General features: G+C 34.3%; 1 protein-coding gene across 9 annotated transcripts in view; it reads left to right on the top strand.

The window, feature by feature from the left end:
* Positions 1–19268, top strand: part of Usp6nl (USP6 N-terminal like) — a 303422-nt gene that overhangs the window by 207847 nt on the left and 76307 nt on the right. For 8 of the 9 annotated variants that reach the window (XR_015439473.1, XR_015439471.1, XR_015439469.1 and 5 more), the window contains 7 exons: positions 5496–5603; positions 10398–10507; positions 12665–12713; positions 14230–14350; positions 17418–17512; positions 18078–18143; positions 18242–18341. Coding sequence is in view for 1 of the 9 variants with exons in the window: in XM_087181952.1 (XP_087038078.1) it covers positions 5496–5603; positions 10398–10507; positions 12665–12713; positions 14230–14350; positions 17418–17512; positions 18078–18143; positions 18242–18341 (649 nt within the window). In the remaining 8 variants the exon portion in view is untranslated. The remainder of the gene's footprint in view (positions 1–5495; positions 5604–10397; positions 10508–12664; positions 12714–14229; positions 14351–17417; positions 17513–18077; positions 18144–18241; positions 18342–19268) is intronic. The other variant, XR_015439474.1, reaches the window with a different exon arrangement.

A 19268-nucleotide genomic window follows, 5' to 3' on the forward strand; every position in this document is an offset into this window, starting at 1 on the left:
AAAATATTGCATTCATACTCATTTTGAAAAATTAATTTAGTAAAATGCCTTGAGAGTAACAAATACCTAACCCAAATTGATCTCAGCAATTAAGAGGTTCTTTCAAATGGTCCAGCAGTAGGATGAGTTTAGGAGTAATTTAATTCAGCTTCTCAGTTATGTTCCCTATGACTTACTTTCTTACATCTGTTCTGTGTCTTCTGCACAGTCAGTGTCATGATGAGGTTGGCTACCCTTTGGGGTCAGAATCATTGCAGCAATTTCAGACTTCATATCCACACAACACATTGGTCAGAAAAAAAGACAGCATTGAACGCTTTTCTTAAAGCAGAGCAATCTCCTTTTCAAGTTTGGTTCTAGCAAACTTCCCTTTAAATTTTTTTGCCCTGCATTGAATCTGCTAAATTTTAACACATTCCCACTGGTGACACATGTATGACTGTCCCATGTATGGCTTATTACCTCTCTGTGCCACCCGATGAGACACCTGATGAGGCAGTCGTGAACCTCTGTTGGTTCAAGCTGACAGGAACATGTTAAAGCAATTAAAGAAAACTACACACATCCATTAATAGTGGTATCAGTCTCATCAGAAAAGTCTTTAAATAGTGGAAAATTGTCAAGTTCCTGGTGGTGTCAGTTTTTGAAAGCTCTGATTTTTGGTTGAAAGGTCAAATGTTATCAGTGGCAACAAATACAGTGTCAGTTATTTTCCTTCAAGTGAGTTTCACTTCATTTATTTGGAGAAAATGTCTGCCAAATGCTAACCCAAATCTATACAATCATCTGGATGTAGTTAGCCACTTGTTTCTTTAAGTGATAATGGTATTCTATGAAAAGCAGTTGGTTCAACTTGTAATTCAGTTTCCTACGTGCCTAATCCCTGAAGTGACCATCCTACTTCAGTATGCAGCATGAGTCCCATATGTATTCCCCATTTCACTACTCAGCACAGTAATAAGCTGTGTGCTCAGGAGTTGAGATTTAATAAAATTAATTTTTTCACTGCTTCATCCAAGGGATTCTTAAGTGAAACTGACCTTTTTAAAAAACTAAATGAAGAACAGAGTGATTTCTTGTTCAGCACTGCCTTGATCTGTGTCAGAGTGCAGTATTTTATCATCATTGCTTTTCTGCCACCAGGGCAGATGTCAGGATAGTGAAAATAGAAAATGACATTTTAGTCATATTATGAAAATAGTTTTGACCTCATAGACCATAGTTTGTGAACCACTGACTTTTTTTTGTCTGTAAAATGGAGATAATAGTACTCATTTCAAAGGCATGAAGATTTAATGAGTTAATGCATGGAATGTACTTAGCATTGTACCTTGCATTATAGTAAATATTAACTATCAAGGTTAATTTTTTGAAGGAAGGCTGGATAGTAAAAAAAAAAAAAGGTTAAAGAAAAAAAGAAATCATCCATTGTCCTATAGCAAAATACAACTGAGATAACTGTTAATGATTTTTTTTTACTGTTGTTTCCTCACACTTTTTTTTCTGTATAATCTTTTTTCATTCCTTTTTTGTATAGATATAAAGTATACATGTCAGCATTTGCCAACAAGAATTCCAGAGAACATCAATTCCTTTGGTTCTAATAGGTGTAACAGAAGCATTGTAGCCTTGAGGTTAAAAGAAGTCAGAGCCAGACTATCCTGGGTTCAAACCCCAGCCCTGCCACTTACTAGCTGTATGACTTTGGGGAAGATATTTTACTTTTTACTGCTCTAGTGTGCTCATGTGTAATATGAGAATAATTTAAAAAAACAGATTAGTACTTGACAGTGTATAGTCAATAAGTGTTGCTTATTATTAGGTGAGGAAAGGACTCTGATTAAATAGGGTTGGGAAAATCAGAGCTAAACAAAGTTAAGCAAGAGTTGTTTTCTGTAATCCTCAGTTTTTAATGTTATAACATCCAATATGAATTTTTAAGTGGGACCATAATGTGAAAGTTAACTCAGTGATGGAAATCTTCAAGTTACAGGGTTACAAAGTCTTTTTTGGTTGCAGGGTATCTCACAGGGCAAAGGCCATTTTCCTTTTTTGAGAAACCTAAATATTCTTATTTTAAAGTCAGATTCTTTTATTTTACTCATTGTGTATTGTTGATTTTAACTGTCTTGTTTGAACATTGAGTTTAGAACTCAAGGTGTTTTTTGTTTTGTTTTGTTTTTGGTACTGGTCATTGAACTCAGGATCTTGTGATTGTGAGGCAGCACCACTGAGCTAAATCCCCAGCCCAACTCAAGGTGTTTTTAAGAGAGATCAGTTCAAAGTAGAAGATTAGGTACAACACCCATGCTCTTGTTTAATAGTATACTGCCTCTCAGATTAGCCTGCAGTTGACAGCTGCTTTACCTTAAGTCTTTGTGGGAAGATTGCTCAAGTGGTAATTACAGGATAAATTTCCATGCATTTTACCTACACTTTAATCTCACATTGAGTCTAATCAAATATTTGTAGAATTATATGGCTTTATATTCTTCTCAAGTATATATATATATATATATATATATATATATGAAATCATGTAAGTCTCTGTAAAAATGAGCAATTCGGCTAGGCTATTCTGTCAGCAACTCTGGCTAATGCAGTTCTCATTAAGAGAGATTTTAACAGAACTATTTCTTTGATGTGTAATTTTAAAGCACTCTCCCATAACTGTAATACTAGAATCATTTGATGATATATATATAGTGCAATTTGGTGTTAAAGAATGAACCTTCTAAAAAGAATTACTACTTTCAACCCATACCTTGTTTTAAATTGCTTTGAAGTAAAAAGTAGCATGGAAGTCTTGTTTGTTTTCCAACGGGAAGTAGGTTTTCTCACCACAGATTCCTTGTTTATATAGTAATAAAACAAATTTTAAGAATATCTTGAAATAAAAATATATAGCTCTTATAGTATTTGGATTTTTAGAACCTAAACTTTAATGGGAAAAAAATTGCATTTAGGTTGTGTTGCCTGTGTGTTCTCACAGTGACTGCCTCCCTATGGACAGAACTATGGTATTTTAAAAGTGTACTTTATTATTATTTTGTTGTTGAAAAACTGAAATTTCTTTTATTGAACATTATATATTCATAATGAATAAGGTACGCACTCATTGGTACATTTTAAGTATACAATATAATGACATTCATCATTGGAAATTTGCACCTTTACATAATCTCTCTTGGTTCTTATTTTTTTCCCCCTTCCCCTGCCCTCCCTTCAACCCCTCCACTCCTCCCTATTTATAAAGACTTTGTTTCCATTTTTTCATTTTCTCATATTAATTCCGTTCCCTTCTTTCCTTTCCCCTACCCCTCCCACTTTCCCCTCCCCTTTGCCCCTTTTCTTCCTATTTCACATTATTATACCTTTTAGTCCTTATTTACTCTTTCAGTTTCTCACACTAGAGAAACTATTTGGTATTTACACAAAGTGTAGTTTATTAAATGAAGTTATTTCTGTTAAGTCGACACCATTATAATTTAGTCATGATATCATTGTGTCTGAGATCTGTCACAGCCTGGTACCCACTATAGATACGTATATTTCTGTGTTGATTAAATGACTGAGTGGGTCTTGAGACCATATTAGCCAATATTTTATTTTACTCATTGGAAAATGGAGACCTGTCATTTAAAAATAGAATTTTCAAGGTCACATAGCTTGTTAGCAACAAGCAAAAGATTACAAATCTGGACTCTGGATTTCATTTAAGTGTTTCATCTTTTATCAAGCCTTTCTTTTTTGTGTTTGTCATAAAGAGCCAGAAAGGAATAGAATATAGTTATGAAATGCAGTAGGACCTTGTGGGTGGTTTAAAACATATTAAGGCCCAGATTTGGGAGACTTGGTGCTATTTGAAGGCAGAGACAAAGGAGCCAATGGGGCAGGTATAGTTAAAGACAGTGGAGAGGTGATTGTTTCATGGTATTATGGTTGCAATTTTAACAGTGCTACAAAACTGAGCCAGACTTGTTGAGCTGAAAAGTTTACTTGTTGGCAGGCAAAATATTGCAAATTTACCACTGTTTTGAGGTCACATAAGATGGAAAAAAGTATTGAGAGCAGTCACTCAATGGGATTTTTTTTTAATTGGTAGATTTTAAATGTATTAGGACTGAAGTAGACTAATTTTATTGGAAAATGAACGAAAATAATGACAATGAAAGATAGAGGTCAGCAACATTTTTTCTTTAAGATTTTATGTATCAAAGCCATAAAATAAATTTGTAAAAGATTTTAGAAGTTGGGCCGGGGATTTAGCTCAGTGGTTTCGCTGTCTGCTGCACAAGTGCAAGGACCTGAGTTTGATCCCCAGTACCAAAAAAAAAAAAGAAAGAAAAAGATTTTAGAAGTGATACTTTGCAAATTAGAATATTAAATTGTTGTTAAAATCCAATATATAGGATTCTATATCAAAGCTATTAAGACTGAGTCAGTCAGCCAGCTGTTGCTTTCTGCTGATAAATTCTGCTAACGAAGCAGGATGAAGCTGTAACTTGTAAGAGGCAATGTAGTTTGGCAGAGAGACCCTGAATTTGGAGTAAGAAGATAGAACTCTGACCTAGGCCAGCCACTTTGTATACCTTGGTTCTCTTCCATGTAAAGCGGAACATTCTGCTGTGCCCACATTTACAAGGACATTGCAGGAAATACAAAGTACTACTTTGTTAATTGATGATGACCAATGTAAGCTAGACTGCTGTTCCTGGGGAATAAGCAAATTCATCACGACTGTTGTGCTTTGATATAATTCTTCTTTTAATACAAAATTTCCTAAACTTCTATGATAGTTGGACATTTATGACAAAAAATGTATAACCATAGTAAGTCAATCATGTAATTGTACAAGTACAGTTGTCTGTCAGTGTCTGGGGGATTGGTTCAAGGATCCCAGATTCTGCCGATGCTCAAGTCCCTTACGTAAAATGGCATAGTGTTTACATATAGGCTAGAAGTATCCTGCCATATACTTTTCATTTCTAGACTACTTACAATACCTAGCACAATGTAAATTCTGTGTGAATAATTTTTATACTGTGTTGTTTAGAGAGTAATGACAAAGAAGAAGAAGTCCATACATTTGTAGAAAGACATAGCCCCTTTTCAGATAGTTTTGACTAGTGTTTGGTTGAATCCACAAATATAGAATCCATGGACATGAAGGGCTAACTGTATTTGAAAACCAATAAGCTTAAATTTAAGATTCATATTTAGAATCTTATAATTTAATTCTTTGAATGTGTTTTGTTTCATTACCTCCTACAGCTTGAATTCTAGAGACATCCCTTTTACATTTCTTTTTCAGTCCTTTGCATGTTTGCCTCATTTTAAAATTTTAGCCCTGTGATAGCATGGGACCATTATTTAATTAATTGTCATGAATACTCTGAAAATAAATGACTAACGATTATTAATCACATCAATTGAAGGGACCCCTCTAAACTTTTGTTGGTTTGTAATCTCCAGTTTCCTTTTCTTTTGGTAAGTTTCACAGAAGAATTTACAAAGGAATCCCCCTCCAGCTCCGGGGTGAGGTCTGGGCTCTCCTTCTTGAGATCCCTAAAATGAAAGAAGAAACACGAGACCTTTATAGTGTGAGTAGCTTAACTATTACTTTGAAATTTAAAAAAATGATTTATTTTAGCTTTCAAGGTGATGTAAGATATTTTTATCATTTGAAATTATACCAAAAGTCTGTTGGATTGGGTTTTAGAGGTGTATTATTTGTTTTATCTATTGTAGTCTCAAATTTCAAATAAATACTTCAATGAAAGTGTTGACTATATTAATCAGTGAATATTAAATATTTTTCAAATATATAAATGATTAATCACAGTACTTAAAATGATCCGTCAATATTATTTGGGCATATTTGAAGGAAAAATTGACTAAAACCTGATTGTAGTATCAATAAAGATTTGTAATGTCCTTTTTAGAGTCTATGGGGAAATAACAATTCAATTTATCCTATATCTATCTGTATATGATTCTGTTTCTTCTAGGACTATAAAAAAAGAATTTGCCTCCAAGATTATTACAGTATCTCTAAGGTTTATTATGTATCAGTAAATTGTTAAACTTTTGACTGAGTTTATTGGTAATGCTTTTCTTAAATTAAGCAATGCATTAAATTTACCTCCTTGTGCCAGGGATTTAGCTCAGAGGTGCCGCCACCTGCCTCAAAAGTGCAAGGTCCCGAGTTTGATCTCCAGTACCAAAAAAAAAAAAAATTTATGTCCTTGTCATCTCAGCTCTACCTGTTCTGAATCTGTATTATATTAACTTTGGAAGGAGTAAAAAATTTACATCTAAGAATCTTAGATCTGTAGATTTTGAAATATTCTCTTTAGAAAGTGTATATAGAGTAAGTTAAGTTAGAATATATTGAAAAATATGTATAGTTTAAACCAGTTACAAAAGGCACTTTGGTATTCCCACTAAAGGGAATAAACTACAGTTTTCAGTTGTACTGTGAACAATAACATGAAAATAATGTTATCCAGTTATTGGTTAATATAAGAACATCATTTAATAAAAACTGATAACAAAAATAACTTGATCACTGGTACTTTCAAGCTCATAATTTTCAACACAATCATAAACATTTTTACTGCATCATTATTTGAGTCTTCTTTTCCTGACCACTCTTTCTTACTTGTTCTGTGAAAGTTGTGTATAGTTGTATATAGTTGTATACATCCTCCATGAACTAGAACCTTCAGTAGGAGGAAAGCTAACTTCTCTTGATCTACCAAGATTTTTCTCAGATGGGTGGAATTATTTGAAGCCTGGCATATTAGCATTCAGTCCTTGAAGTTTGTCTAATGGTGCGTGCTCATCATTAGACTGCAGCTTTGTACGAGTTACTGAAGAGCACACAAAATGAGTGGGTGTGGTCAAGAAGCTGTTCTTTGTCTGAGGAAACAATAGTATATAAATGTATAATATTGTAGTCATTAGTATGGGACAAATACTCCAAAAGTAGCAACAAAACAAAACAAAACAAAAACTTGGCTGACGTGAAAGGAGAAAAAGAAATCACCTTTATGGTTCAGGAAGTCTTCATGAGGGGTTGTTTCCAGAAAGGAAAAAAGGAGGATGAATTTTCAAGGCAAACACCTTTTTCTGATTTGGATCTGATTGGTTTTAATTTGAAGCTTCATATTGCTGTATTTTAAAAATATTGTACCTACTTTGAGAAAATTTGACCTTATTTGAGTATTTAGATGTGTGGATATGTGAACTACTTCATTTAATTATAGCCATAATACCAAGAGGCGGAACCACTGAACTAAATCCCCAGCCCTTGCTTATTATTTTTTTACCTACCTAACAGGTCTTTACTTCTGTCATGAGACCTTTTGTATGATGCACTTTTTTGTCTTAAGAGAAGCTGATATTATAGGTGTGTTGGGTTTTTTTTTGTTTGCTTTGCAGAACTGGGGAAGGGACCCTGGGGCCTCACAAATGCTAGGGAAGTGTCCTACCACTGAACCAGCCACACCCCCAGCCTAATCTTCATGTTTTAAAAAGCTATAGAAGCTACTATTCTCTGAGTTCCTACCTCAAAATATAAAAATGCACATACTCACAAAATACTTAGTGCGTACACACCTATGTACCAGGATCACATACATTTCAGACATACCCAAATAGCCTTTATTCCACTTTTAGTTTATGTCAGGGATTAGCAGTTGTGTTTTTATATGTATTTACTGGAATAGATTTTAGCAGGAATCTGTTTTACCAGTACATGGTAAATGGATCAATATAATGTGTATATAGATGCTTATACTTAAACATGATTATGTATAGATTAATATATATTTTAATCTGTCATCTGCTAAACATGGGGCATTAAACATACTCATAATTTAACTTCTTTCTCCCTGAAATGCTACTAAATTGACAGCAGAGTTATTTTTTTTTTTAAGGCAAACTCACAAAGTATAAGAAAACATGAAGAGATAACAGCTACAAATTTTTTAAAACCAGAGTGCAGACAGACATTTAGTATACTTAAGCCCAAGAAAGCTAAATTCTAGGCTGGCACTGGGAAATTGGAGAAGGAACATGGTTTGTATCTCAAATCTCCAGAAGTTTGGTAATTGCCAGCTGTAGGTACTGCTGTAAGTGGAGGTGATGGTGAACACAGAAGTGGCTGAAGGTCTGTTTCAGAAGCAGTTAGAGCCCTCAAGTCTCCTCCTAGCCCTGGCCCATGACTGGATGTTCATTGGTGGGAGGAGGGCCTTTGGATTGGGACAGCACAGACACTGCTGAGGTGAGCTGCTGTCGGGAAAGCAGAGGAATAGGATATCTCAAATTTTGGACTACCTAGCCTCTGAACTCTGCTCCCAGAACACTGGCAGTGAGGTGTTGATCTTCCTGGCAGGAGATGGGGAACATGCCCATCTTCTAGGGAACATGCCAACTTCTAGAAAATAAACTGATTTCCAGGGACCCCAGCTTCAACTGCCCAGCCAGCTCAGTCCGCACCGAAGACCACTGTTGCGAAGTTTCCTGACTCTGCTGCCTTCCCCCAGACGCACAGCCTTTTTAGTGTCTACTGTGTTTTGTTTTGTTTTGGTTTGGTTTGTTTTGATACAGGGTCTTGCTTTGTAGTGCAGGCTTGCCTTGAACTTACTATGTAGCCCAGGCTGTCCTCGAACTCATGACAGTCCTCCTGCCTCAGCCTCCTGAGTACTGGGATTACAGGTGTGTGCCACTATGTGTCTTACTGTTAAAAGCAGACAGACACCAAAGGAATTTGAGGAAAGGGCTAACATGAAAGACAAATGAAAACAAATAGAAAAGAAACTTGTAAGAAACAGACTATAGAACAAGAAGAAGATTTAAAAGGTTATTGTTAATATCTTCAGAAAAATAAAATAGATATTACATCCATAAAACAGATGTAAGATGCTATAAAAAGGAACATTTGAGAACAACAGAGCTTATGACTATAAAAATAATAGAAATGGAAAATTTAAGAAAAATGAAAAACAATTGAAAGTAATGATTGAAGAAATTTCCCAGAAAATAAAATTTAAAGGCAAGTAGGAAATAGAGACAATACAAGAAAAATTGATAACAGCCTAGGAGATTACACATTATCAGACAGACAAAAATGGGAATTAGGGGAGGGGAAAAAGGAAATTGACAAAAGAATTATTAAAGACAATTTCTCAGAGCTGAGAGTTTTTACAATTGAAAGGGTCTACCAGTTCCCATATCTGTGGATAAAAATAGATCCAAATCAAGTAGAGAAATGGAAATCTTCAGAACGTGGAGAACCTATAAACTTCCAGAGAGGGAAAAGAGGCTCTGTACAGGAATTCACATGGCAATATGGAAGGCCAGAAGACAAAGAAGGCAGTACCTTTTGAGCAAAGACATTTTCCAACTTACAATTCTAAAGCAATGAAACAGTTCATTGAGAGGGTGTAATCATCAGGCATTAGAGGTTTCAGAAACTTTATCTTTCACACACCCTTTGACAGGAGCCTTTGACTAGAGAATGTGTATTCCTCCAAAGCAAGGAAAGAAACCAAGAATGTGAAGATGTGAGGCCCAGGAGTCAAGGGACCCAAGCCAAGAGCAGAGCAAAGAGAAGCCCAGATATGACAAAGAGCCGAACTGGGCAGCAGCCTGGAAGCCAAGCAGTCTAGGCAGGAGCAGGGCAGACTGCTGTGGGAGAGAGGTCTTCAAGAAGTTGAACTCAGGCTGGGGATTTAGCTCAGTGGCACCGTGCCTGCCTCGCAAGCGCAAGGTCCTGAGTTCTAGCCCTGGTACCAAAAATAAAAGAAGATGAACTTATTGGGATATAATATTCTATCAGAACATCAAAGGAGATTTATAGTTTACAGTGAGTTTGGGATTGATTTAGTTACAAGCATGTAGAAAATGAAGCAAATCAAGAAGCAAGGCAGGGCCAGGGATTTAGCTCAGTGGTTCCGCTGCCTGCCTCGCAAGCGCAAGGTCCCAAGTTCCATCCCCAGTACAAAAAAAAAAAAAAGAGGCAAGGCAGTGATTAGCTCCAAGGAAAACAAAAATATGGTGCTGGAAAGACAAAAGTCTTAATAGATCACATGACTCAGGAAGAGCTTTCACACAATCTTACTAATTGAAATCCCAAAAAGTTTCCTGTCCTAAATTAAAATCTAACTATATTGACATGATGGGAAGGAAAGGAGGTAAGGGAAGAGGCACAGGGGAAGGAAAGTTTCTTTGTATACTTTTTTATATGGCTTTGAGTTTTTTAAAACTGTGGGACTGATTTTCCTGAACAAAAAGAACAAGTTTTAAATGAAAAACAGTTTATAATTTATCATAGATTGTCAACAAGTCATCTCATAAAAATGTGCTTTTCTTCCCTTCTTTTTCTTTAGAAATTAAAACACAGAGCACGGGGCTGTTCACCTGATATCAGACAGATAGACCTTGATGTCAACCGTACATTTAGGGACCATATTATGTTTAGAGACAGATACGGTGTTAAGTAAGTAAAGTTTGATATTATGCAATGTAAAGGGCAGTTATAAAGTCTATTAGGTTAAAATGTGAGTGCTTAGAATATCTTGTGTAGTCTGTGATTTTAAAATATTTTTATTAATATGTATTTGCAATACATAGTGAATATATTCACTTGGTTTTGGTACATATACATAACGCATCATGATCCTTTTGATTTACAACCTATAAGTTTAAGCTTTTTCAGATCAGTTGAGTCCTTGGTGTGTGAAACTTAGCAGCTAATTTAACTTAAATTTTTAAAACTTTTACATAAGTGGTATAAAATTAGTAATCATTTTATGATTTGAAAATTTAATAAAAGTATAATAGATTCTTTTATTCAAAGCTGTAGAAAAGAAATGAGATTGTGTTTGAAAATTGTCACTGATAAGTGCATCTCTATAACTTTGACCTTATGTATAAAGGAAACTAAAAGAAATGAAATGAGAAATTAATGAACTGAGTATATGGTCAGGGCATTAGTACTGCACATTGGCATATCATCACTGTGATGTTTGTGAATGAAATGTACAGTTTTGCTGACTTATAATCAGTCAGGTTCAGCCAGTGAAGCAGAAGCCAGTAGCAGGTGTACACCAAGAGACTGCCTTATCCAATTATGGAGATGATAGGCAAATCCAGAATCCACAGAGCAGATCACCAGGAAGGATAAGCTAGAATTCCCAGGCATGAACCAAAGCTGCTGTCCCTAGGTGGAATTTCTTATGCAGAGAAGCCAAATTGGATCAAGCCTATCCAGATCACCCAGGCTAATCTCCCCTACTTAAATCGAATGGATGATATATTTTTATTACATCTACAAAATACCTTTACAGCAACACCTGAATCAGTGTTTAAAAATGGGGGAGAGCAGCCTAGTCAAATTGACCCAAAGCCAACATCATAATCCGCTCTTGTCAATTTAGTACTCACATGCATCTCCTCAAACCATTCTTAAGTCATACTTCTAACATGATACAACTGTTCTAGTTAAAACTGAAAACATGCCAACCCTTTCCCAAGTAGATGTGAAGTCCATGGGTGATGATCACAATTCTGTTTTGATATCCTGTAACTTAAATACTGTGATATAAAGTTAACTATTAATATATCTTATAATACATTAGAGAAAGAAGAAAAATTACATACAAGATGTACACAGAATATTCATACCATAAAAAGGAAGAAGTACTTGCAACAATTATATTCATTTCTACAAGTAGTTATATAGTTATAAATGGTATCTGTGGCTACCCTTTTCTACTCCCCACTTCATATACCATTTGTCTTCAGAAAGTGCCTCAGCTCAGTGACTCGAACTTCCTAAACAGTCTGGACCATTAGCAGTCCTGCCTGAATTGGGTTGTTGTAGTTTTTGATTGACTTTAATGACAAGGCTTGGTAATACTAAGAGATTCCCCAGATATTCCTCCTTTTGTCCTTTGGATAGTAGTGCCTCATTCCCTTAATAATCAGGATTGATCACCTCCCTTTTGAGGTATAAGGAGCCTAAAGTGGCATTAGGAGCCCAGAGTAGTTAGGTAGCAGTTTCAGCTTCCAGTTCAATTCATTGTTACATGTGCTAATGAAAACATTCCTCCTTCTGGAACTAAGATCTCCAGATCAGCAGACCCTAAGGTTGTAGGCACAGGAAGCAGAAACTTACTAGTGAATCCTTAAAGTTAAGAGTGAATGGAGCCACTCCACCCTTTGAATCTTGTATTCCTGTTTCCTGATTGTGGAAAAAACAGCATCTTTTATTTGAGGGTAATGTAGAACATAACCAACTTCTCTTATAGGATATTGCCCGAGACCTACCAGGTATTGATCTTAGCTAGTACTATAACAGAATCTTCAAAAGGTCATGCACTATCCTGTTAAATGAGTAGCTAGTTCTATTGGGATTATTTCAGAGTAAGTTCAGTGAAAGAAGGCAACAAATTTAAGAAATTTTGAAGCCTTTTATCCTCAAATTTAGACTGCTTAAAGTATTGTTTCACTTTCAGCTTGGGAGAATTTCTTTATTACAGTAGCAATTTTATCTGGATTATCTATTTGTTTTCAGTCAGCTTTTTTATGTTTATAATTTGAAAAGTATGTGAAATAACTAAATTGTGTTTAATATAAATTTTTATTTTTCTAGGCAACAGTCTTTATTCCATGTTCTTGCTGCATATTCTATATATAATACGGTAAGTTTGAGCATGCCTGCCCAGTTGTGTGAGCTGTATTCTGAGGTTCCTTTTGGCACTCCTTCTCTAACAGGGTCCCTCTAGGTAGAGTTCTTCATCTCAGGACCAAATGGTTTCCACAGACTCTTTTAGCTCCTCTGGTAATCCTGGGGTCCTAGAGCAGAGCTGATTTGCAAGTGGAAAAACCTAGATATGACCATACTTTTTCACTCCACTTTATTTTGTTGTGTTTTGTGAATAGAGTTTCTTTGTTGTTTTGTTTTTATTTAAGCAAGAAAGACTAGGAATGAGCCTAGCAGGACAGGAAGTTGATGGCTAGATTAATTTTAACTTGACTCTTGATAACTCTTCGTTATTCCTCGGAGTTTGCCTTTCAGTATCACATTTCTCTATTAAGTGAGGCCTAGTAGAGATACACTAAAACTAAACTCTTTGGTACTAGGCATACTGCCCTTAAGGCATTTACCATTCTTGGGGGAGAAGATAATTTAGGGAAAGACCTAACATAGATATTAAATAAATATTTGTTGGCTAGGTTCTAGGGAGGACAGTCTTTGAACCTTGAGATATATAAGTTCTGTTGTATCTTCAACCTTTATGTTATAAGAGCAGAAATTTGCTCCCACCAGAGAAAGTAAAAAAGGGATTTACTAAAGGGATTTCTCATAGAAATTAGGCAGTAGCAGAGCCTCATGGGGGTTGGAGCTGGAAAGTGATATGCGTTCCATGAGAAAGACAGCTATACTTTTTCTCTATTCCAGTGGAAGGCCATAAAAAAATCTGATTATCTCTGTGGACTATTCATCCCAGTGTTTACCTCTCCAGATTATTTCCTTTGGCTACTTGCTAGTTATCCTATGGCTAAAATTTCACCACCAGACTCACTGTGACCATACTGTTCAACTACAAAATCCCAGTGATTACAGTCTCTCTTGCTTTGTTTAGATTTCCTAGACAGAGTGTCTGATTAATCAGTGCAACCAATTAATTGTTCTCTTGGGGCCAGGCATCCTCATCTGTCAATCAGCTGTGGTTCCTATGACACAAAACACGAGTCTCTAAGGCCACATCATAAGCAGAGACTGTGAAGAGAGGGGACATAGCCTAGATGGGCACCCCCAAAAGTATCTAAGAGTCTAGAAATACAAGGGGGTAAGCAAACTAGAAGGATGGGACATTTCCGGCATCGGAGCAAAAAAGGAGGAATGGTGAGGTAAGAATCATACATAAAATGAAATAAATATTAGCAATCTTCAAAGAAAGTATAACAGTATCAAACAGAAGATAGCTTTAAAAAAGTGTAGATTAGACTTTTCTACACCTGTACATTTATTCTTCAGCAGTTTTCTTTTGTAATATATGGCAGAGTGCTGTAAAGACTGTTTATCTCTGGAATTGCCCACTACATAATGTATCAGGTGTTTCTTGATATTTAGTAGTTCAGCTTTTTCTGTGTGCATTCACATGGCATTTGATTTTAAACTCCCCAGTGCTTTTGTTCTCATTTGCTCTTTAGGAAGTTGGGTACTGTCAGGGAATGAGCCAAATCACAGCTTTGCTTCTCATGTACATGAACGAGGAAGACGCTTTTTGGGCCCTCGTCAAACTCTTCTCAGGCCCCAAACATGCCATGCATGGTAAGAAAACCCCATATTTATCATAAATAATAAATAACAAAGAAAAAAGATGAATTAAAACAAAGATGCTGAATAGAATTAAGTACAATGAACTGTTTCTCCGAGCTTGTTCAGTTAATTAGTATTTATTACTGCTTTTATTTTTCTCTTATGAACTTTTCTAACTTTTCTGTTCACATTGATTTTTCTTCGTGTTTTCCTTAAAGTGTGTTGACATTTTAAAATTCTTTCTTGTTCTTGGTCAAAAGAAAGTAATTTAGGTTTGGAAGAATTTAGGAAAAGCTATACATTATTGGGAAAAATAAAAGGTATCTTTTGATCAAAACTTGATTGTCATGCAGTTATCACTTGAGCAAAATATTACCTTTGACTTGATATTGTGATGTATAACTCCTTGTCAAAGAATATTAGTTGAGAAATGACACTTAGCTATTTAAAGGAAAAGTATTTAAGTAGTTTTTTATATTTTAAATGTGGCTTTCAGTTCTTCCCACTATAACTTTTGTTCCATCTTAAATAAAAAGCTGATAAAATGTTTTGAGCATTTAAAATATTTCAAAACATGCAAAACTTTTGGTTTTAAAATTAGGAGATTATTTTTAATAACCTTTTCCTTATTTGGCTAAGTATATATATTAAACTTTATTTTAGTGAGTTTGGATTGCAACTTGGAAATAAAAGTGACATCTGTCTGTTTAATGTAAAATTATTTTTCTAGTGCATCTATGTGATAATATCAAATTTAGAACAGTTTTAACATTAGTTACTCTTAGAATGAACCATCTAAATTCACCTTGTGAATATTTATGCTTTATGTGGTGGGAAAGTTGACAGTGAAAATGTTCTTTAATATTTTCAAAATTATGGCATTCCATAGTCCATTATTTGTTAAGCCTGACAGTCTTACCATGTGACTTTTGTGGAGTATTGTGTGTAGGGGGTGTGTGTGTATGTGTTTGTTTTTGTATATCTCTCTTAGTGTTCCTTCCCAACTATTTTTAAAAATACTGCCTGCATGATAAGTATGGCACTTTGCATTCCATAAATGGACTGCAAAAGACAGACATATTATTATATTGAGTTGCCATCCTATAAACAGTATCATTTAAAAAGACATCTTGAAGAAAAAGAACTCTTCCTCATTAGTCTTTATTTTGCTTTCCGATGCAGTGATGCTGCCAGTGTCTTGAGGTACAATGGAAGGTTAAATTTTAAGTGATGTATAATTATGTAGAAAATTCTCATTTTAGAAAACACTCATTTCTTTTAAACCTTTTTGCTAGCTTAGTTACAGCAATTATTGTCATGATTCTTATCTAGAAAGCAGTTTTCTACTGTTCTAACATTGCACTTATAGTACAGGATAGGTCATTATTATAGATGCATTTGTATATGTGCAGATACTTGTTTCTATGTCTGCTAAATATAGCTAAAGGTTACCTCTGATCTGCATTTTCTTTGTAAAAGTAATATCACTTCAGAATGTTTGTAATGAGAGCTAGGACTGGAAAAGATGAAATTTAAAATATAAAGTCTATGATATCCCTGAGAAGTGAACAAAGGTATCTTAGCATCCTTAAGCTAGTTATTACTAAAGTCCATTGACTTTTTCAAAAATTAAACTTCTCTTAAATTTTTTTTCCATCTCCCATTCTGATGGAACTGACCATGAAAGTGGCACTGTAGATTTTTTATGAAATCGCTTCAATGGAAAATATTACTAAAGGAGGAATAGAATCTGTATCTGTGGAAATTTTTACACCTTCAAAAACTGAGGACTAGTTAAGAAAGTTTTGCCTGGTAGACTGTAAAGCAGTGTTTCCCAGTATTGTATTCCTTGGGTTCTTGAAGGAACAGACCTTAATTTTTTGAAACAGATACTTTATTGTGGAAGAAATAGACTCAGATAATAAAAGTCTGGAAGACTGAGTTAAGAAAAGCAAAATAAGTTTCATTAAATCTAAAAGACAGCTTTGGAATATGAATAAGCAGTATGCATCATGAATATACAAGAAGAGTGTATGTAATGCACCCCCCCCATTCCTTTTTTTTTTTTTTTAAAGAGAACATCTATTAACATCTTTAAAAGTTAAATAGGAACTAGATTGGAAAATACTAATGTGGTAGAGTTTCTTTTCTTTTTTTTTTTTTTTGGTACCAGGAATCAAACTTGGGTCCTTGTGCTTGTGCAGCAGGTGGCAAAACCACTGAGCTAAATCCCTGGCCCCATGGTAGAGTTTCTTGAGAGTGTTTTGTTTTGTTTTGTTTTGTTGTTTGATTTTTTTGGTACTGGGGATCGAACTTAGGACCTTGCGCTTGCGAGATAGGTGGTGGCACCACTGAGCTATATCCCCAGCCCCAAGAGTATGTTCTTTTAAACAGATTGTATAAATATCTGAAAGGAAACTTTAGAATAAAAATAGATATAAAGTTTAATAAGTTAAATATACAAATTAATACTTAGCATTTACAATTCATTACCTCCTAGAAATCTTACCAGTTATATAATCAGTTGAGATAAAATACAATTTTTGATGCAGCATTGATCCAATATGCCTACATGTTTTAAGTGACATTCAATATAGTTTTCATAGACAGCATTAAGAATTGATACAAACTTTGGAAACATGATACTAGTAAAATTGTAAGAATGAGCATAAAAAGTAATAAATCCTTATGTAATTTATAGTAATGCAATCAAGATTAGAACACCTTAAAAAATTCAGTCTTTCTAGATACAGCTAAGTGTCTTAAAAGAACAGATAGTCTGATAAGTTTCCATTTTTTTCTTAATATCTTAATTTTCTTTTAAACTCAGAAATAACGGGTTTTTAAAATAATATTACAAAGATAAAGACCACCTTTAGGAAACAAGTCATAGTTAAAAGTTTCATTCCCGAAAGTTTAAATACAGTTTTTTTTTTTTGGTAGGAAGGAAAAACTATTTTGGTAGCCATTGGATGTTTCTTTTTATTGTTGACAATTACAAATGAAATATGTTCCATTTTATAATTAGGGGTTTTATTGGTATTGTTTTTGAAGTATTGTTTTTATGTTTGTATTCTAGGCTTTTTTGTCCAAGGTTTTCCTAAACTCTTGCGGTTTCAAGAACATCATGAAAAAATACTGAATAAATTTCTGTCTAAACTTAAGCAACACTTGGTAGGTAGATGTGTCACTAATTTATACCCTCCTACATCAAGAATGAAGCTACAATAATTCTGTCTTTAGTCAGTTATCTTTTACTTTATAGTGTCATCCATTCCATTTATTATGCTGTTATAATTCCCATTATTTGAAGGACAATAGATTTGTAAATTTCAATATTGAGGCTCTATTATGGTCCTAATTCATAGATTCAAACTTTTTCTCTAACACTGATAAATACAAACACCAAAGTTTTTAAAAATAAGTGATTTATCAGTGAATTTTGAGGTTTTTTTTAGACATACAAACTAATTCACTGTGAGCTATACATATACTTTCCTATAAAATATATTAACAGATATCTAAATGTATTACAGTGCTATCCAGGGGAACTTATTCTTAGCATAATTTTGAGAAGTAAAATTTTGGAAGAAAAAGAATAGAAAATAGCATGAAAGGGATTTATAACAAGATGGTTTTATATTTAGCTTTAATACCTACCTCCAACAGCTTTCTAACTTTTATATTGTCATATTTTGTTTGCTACCATCCAGAAATTGTGAGGTCTTTGTTTTTTCAGGATTCTCAAGAAATCTATACAAGCTTCTATACAATGAAGTGGTTTTTTCAATGTTTCCTTGATCGTGTAAGTATTTATTTATAAAACTTAATTACAAGATTATAAATACAAGGTGAGGGGAAACTTTTAACCTTTCTTCTGTTTTGTTTTGCTTTTAATTATAGACTCCCTTTACACTAAACCTCAGAATATGGGATATCTACATCTTTGAAGGAGAACGAGTTCTTACTGCTATGTCTTACACAATTTTAAAATTACACAAAAGTAAGAAAATATTTATAAAGATTTTATAAAATATCAAGGCTTATTTCAATTCTAATGAACCCCCAGTCTATGTCAGATTCATTGTTTTTTAATAGTAGTTTAAAAAAATTCTTGAAAATCAATGGAAAAATTATCTTTAGTTGGTAATTTAATTTCATTGGCTCTTTCCCATGACTAGAAGAAGCTGAATGACATTGCAAAGGTCTTTCTTTTCTTCTTATATCATTTTCACACTTAAGCATGAGAATATAATTTGTTAATTTTACTAATAATATTTTGTTAAGCTTTGGTCTCCACTGGACTCCCTCATTCTTTTCATTAGTCTGAATTTCAGAAATTTGTAATAGGAGAACAGAGAAAGCAAAGAACCTAAGGGAGTGGGAGAAGACATTTCTCCTACTGTTTGCTTCATCTAGGAGAAGAAGCATCCAGCTCCAAGCTGTTGGTGAGGAACTTGCAGATCCATCTCTCTCTCAACAGTGTCATGGTCTGTGGGCCAAGTACAAACTGCATCTATAGTGACACAAATATTTACCTTGGAAGGAAAAAACAAGAGTTGCAATATTTCAAGGGCTCTGTAAATTTGATTTACTGTGACTTACTTTAAAATTTAAAAATGAGTTTTTCTCTATGAATATGAAGACCCATATTCATTTTTAAAGTTTTAATTCAACTTGAAGCATTCTGTGACTCCTCTTGTAGGAGAAGCTATATAGAGAAGTGAATCATTGAAAGCTTTTAAACTTCATGAAGGACTTGTAATCTAGGCCACACTACAGTTTCACGTTCATTTTATATTCTCTTATATTATTCCTGAATGATCTGTTCAGCAAAGCAACTAAATTATAAGCTAGTTGAGTGCATGGGACCATGTTTATAATTTTTCTGTTTACTGTGCCTGGCATTATTCCAAGTACATGTTAAGTA

The sequence above is a fragment of the Heterocephalus glaber genome, unplaced genomic scaffold, assembly GCF_053883595.1.
Source record: "Heterocephalus glaber isolate CG9 unplaced genomic scaffold, H.glaber_assembly_v1.0 deba00001472, whole genome shotgun sequence".
In the NCBI taxonomy this organism is placed as follows: Eukaryota; Metazoa; Chordata; class Mammalia; order Rodentia; family Bathyergidae; genus Heterocephalus; species Heterocephalus glaber.